Source organism: Chaetura pelagica, unplaced genomic scaffold (genome assembly GCF_000747805.2).
Source record: "Chaetura pelagica isolate M959 unplaced genomic scaffold, ChaPel_1.0 scaffold1608, whole genome shotgun sequence".
In the NCBI taxonomy this organism is placed as follows: domain Eukaryota; kingdom Metazoa; phylum Chordata; class Aves; order Apodiformes; family Apodidae; genus Chaetura; species Chaetura pelagica.
Genome location: NW_009954344.1, coordinates 17,727 through 21,326, shown reverse-complemented (window position 1 = coordinate 21,326; position 3,600 = coordinate 17,727). Strand labels below are relative to the sequence as shown.

At 59.6% G+C, this 3,600-nt stretch overlaps 1 protein-coding gene across 1 annotated transcript in view; it reads right to left on the bottom strand.

The window, feature by feature from the left end:
- LOC104394592 (kallikrein-14-like) overlaps positions 1-3,562 on the bottom strand; it is a 5,973-nt gene extending 2,411 nt beyond the window's left edge. The window contains exons 1-2 of the mRNA XM_010004206.1: positions 3,364-3,562; positions 209-351 (exon numbers count right to left, since the gene is read on the bottom strand). Of these exons, the coding sequence (XP_010002508.1) occupies positions 209-351; positions 3,364-3,562 (342 nt within the window). The remainder of the gene's footprint in view (positions 1-208; positions 352-3,363) is intronic.
- Positions 3,563-3,600: the final 38 nt, after the last annotated feature.

Here is a 3,600-nt window from a genome sequence, read left to right as displayed (position 1 = left end):
CAGAAGAACCACCACCAGAAGAAGAACCACCACCAGAAGAACCACCACCAGAAGAACCACCAGCAGAAGAACCACCAGAAGAAGAACCACCAGCAGAAAAAGAACCACCAGAAGAACCACCAGCAGAAGAACCACCACCAGAAGAAAAACCACCAGAAGAAGAACCAGAAGAACCCCCCCCAGCAGACCTGTCCCACCCCCCAGGTGCCCTTCCCTGGCAGGAGTCCCTGCCCCCCTCCAGGTTCCCTGCGCAGACCATGTTGGGGGTGATGGAGCCCGGGTACCAGCGCTGGCAGGCGCTGCTGGAGAAGATGGTGACGTTGACGCACTGCAGGACCTCGGGGTAGGTGACTGGGGAGGGGAGAGAGAGAGAGAAACCAGGGGGGATCGACCCGGGAACCCCCACGAGAAGTCACCCCAGAAGGTCCCACCCAGCGGGAGGGAGGTGGGATGAGCCTGGGAGGTGGTGGGGGTGGAGGGGGAAGAGGAGGAGGAGGAGGGGACACAGGGGTCCAGGAGGGGACCTAGAGGTTCAGGTGGAGACCCAGAGGTCCATGAAGGGATCCAGGTGACCATGAGAGAACCCAGAGGTCCATGAAGGGACCCAGGGGTCCAGGAGGGGACCCAGAGATCCAGGAAGGGACCCAGGGGTCCAGGAGATGACCAGGAGAGAACCCAGAGGTCCATGAAGGGACCCAGGGGTCCAGGAGGGGACCCAGAGATCCAGGAAGGGATCCAGGGGTCCAGGAGGGGACACAGAGGTCCAGGAAGGGACCCAGGGGTCCAGGAGGGGACCCAGAGATCCAGGAAGGGATCCAGGGGTCCAGGAGAGGATCCAGAGGTCCAGGAAGGGATCCAGGAGACCAGGAAAGGACTCAGAAGTCCAAGATAGGACCCAGAGGCCAACAAGGGACTTGGGTGTTCAGGAAAGGACCCAGAGGTCCAGGAGAGGATCCAGGGTGACCAGGAGAGAACCCAGAGGTCCATGAAGGGACCCAGGTGACCAGGAGGCCAGGTGTCCATGAAGGGATCCAGGTGACCAGGAGGGGACCTAGGTGACCAGGAAAGGACCCAGAGGTCCAGGAGGGGATCCAGAGGTCCAGGAGAGGACCTAGAGGTCCAAGATAGGACCCAGAGGTCCATGAAAGGACCCAGGTGACCAGGAGGGGACCCAGGTGACCAGGAGAGGGAACCCAGAGGTCCATGAAGGGATCCAAGTGACCAGGAGAGGGGACCCAGAGGTCCAGGAAGGGATCCAGGTGACCAGGAGAGGGGACCCAGAGGTCCAGGAAGGGATCCAGGTGACCAGGAGAGGGGACCCAGAGGTCCAGGAAGGGATCCAGGTGACCAGGAGAGGGGACCCAGAGGTCCAGGAAGGGATCCAGGTGACCAGGAGAGGGGACCCAGAGGTCCAGGAAGGGATCCAGGTGACCAGGAGAGGGGACCCAGAGGTCCAGGAAGGGATCCAGGTGACCAGGAGAGGGGACCCAGAGGTCCAGGAAGGGATCCAGATGTCCAAGATAGGACCCAGAGGTCCATGAAGGGACCCAGGTGACCAGGAGGGGACCCAGAGATCAACGAGGGGATCCAGGTGTTCAGGAGAGGACCCAGAGGACCAGGAGGGGACCCAGAGATCCAGGAAGGGATCCAAGAGACCAGGAGAGGACCCAGAGGTCCAAGATAGGACCCAGAGGCCAATGAGGGACTTGGGTGTTCAGGAGAGGACCCAGAGGTCCAGGAGGGGACCCAGAGGTCCATGAAGGGATCCAGGCGACCAGGAGGGGACCCAGGTGACCAGGAGGGGACCCAGAGATCAACGAGGGGATCCAGGTGTTCAGGAGAGGACCCAGAGGACCAGGAGGGGACCCAGAGATCCAGGAAGGCATCCAGGGGTCCAGGAGAGGATCTAGAGGTCCAAGATAGGACCCAGAGGCCAATGAGGGACTTGGGTGTTCAGGAGAGGACCCAGAGGTCCAGGAGGGGACCCAGAGGTCCATGAAGGGATCCAGGCGACCAGGAGGGGACCCAGGTGACCAGGAGGGGACCCAGGGGTTCATGAAGGGATCCAGGTGACCAGGAGAGGACCCAGAAGTCCAAGATAGGACCCAGAGGCCAACAAGGGACTTGGGTGTTCAGGAGAGGACCCAGAGATCCAGGAAGGGACCCAGGTGACCAGGAGGGGACCCAGAGGTCCAGGAAGGGATCCAGGTGACCAGGAGAGGGGACCCAGAGGTCCAGGAAGGGATCCAGGGGTCCAGGAGAGGATCTAGAGGTCCAAGATAGGACCCAGAGGCCAACAAGGGACTTGGGTGTTCAGGAGAGGACCCAGAGGTCCAGGAGAGGACCTAGACCTCCAGGAGATAACCTGGACCTCTAAAAGAGGACCTAGACCTTCAGGAGGGGATTTGGGCCTCCAGAAAAAGAATTGGACCCCCAAGAGGGGATGTGGATCTCCAGGAGGGGACCCAGAACTTCAAGAGGGGATCTGGACCTCCAGGAGGTTGACACAAACCTCCAGGAGGTCAACACGAACCTCCAGGAGGTCAACATGGGTCACCAGGAGGTCAACATGGATCTCCAGAGGGATACATGGATCTCCAGGAGGTCAACAAGGATCTCCAGGAGGTCAACAAGGACCTCCAGGAGGTCAACATGGATCTCCAGGAGGTCAACATGGATCTCCAGGAAGTCAACATAGGTCTCCAGAAGGTCAACATGGATCTCCAGGAAGACATGGATCTCCAGGAGGTCAACAAGGACCTCCAGGAGGTCAACATGGGTCTCCAGAGGGAGACATGGATCTCCAGGAGGTCAACATGGATCTCCAGGAGGTCAACATGGATCTCCAGGAAGTCAACATAGGTCTCCAGAAGGTCAACATGGATCTCCAGGAGGTCAATATGCATCTCCAGGTCAACAAGGACCTCCAGGAGGTCAACATGGATCTCCAGAGGGAGACATGGATCTCCAGAAGGTCAACAAGGACCTCCAGGAGGTCAACAAGGATCTCCAGAGGGAGACGTGGATCTCCAAGAGGTCAATATGGATCTCCAGGTCAACAAGGACCTCCAGGAGGTCAACATGGATCTCCAGAGGGATACATGGATCTCCAAGAGGTCAATATGGATCTCCAGGTCAACAAGGACCTCCAGGAGGTCAACATGGGCCTCCAGGAGGTCAACATGGGCCTCCAGAGGGAGACATGGATCTCCAGGAGGTCAACAAGGACCTCCAAGAGGTCAACATGGGTCTCCAGGAGGTCAACATGGGCCTCCAGGAGGTCAACAAGGACCTCCAAGAGGTCAACATGGATCTCCAGGAGGTCAACAAGGGCCTCCAGCAGCGGCCGAGGTCAGTAGGTACCTTCTGGGGAGGTGGTCGCCCCCCATCCCGAGGTGGTGCAGGTGGTGCCGGGCTGGGCCAGGCAAGAGGCCACGGGGATGGGCTGGATCCTCTCGGTGAAGGTGACGGGGCTGAGGAGCTTCAGCAACATGATGTCGTTGTCCTTGGTGGTGGGGTCGTAGCTGGGATGGGCCACAGACTTGGCCACCATCTTCCTCATCTCCCCGACCTCCCGTGTGAAGAGGCTGTGCTTGCCCA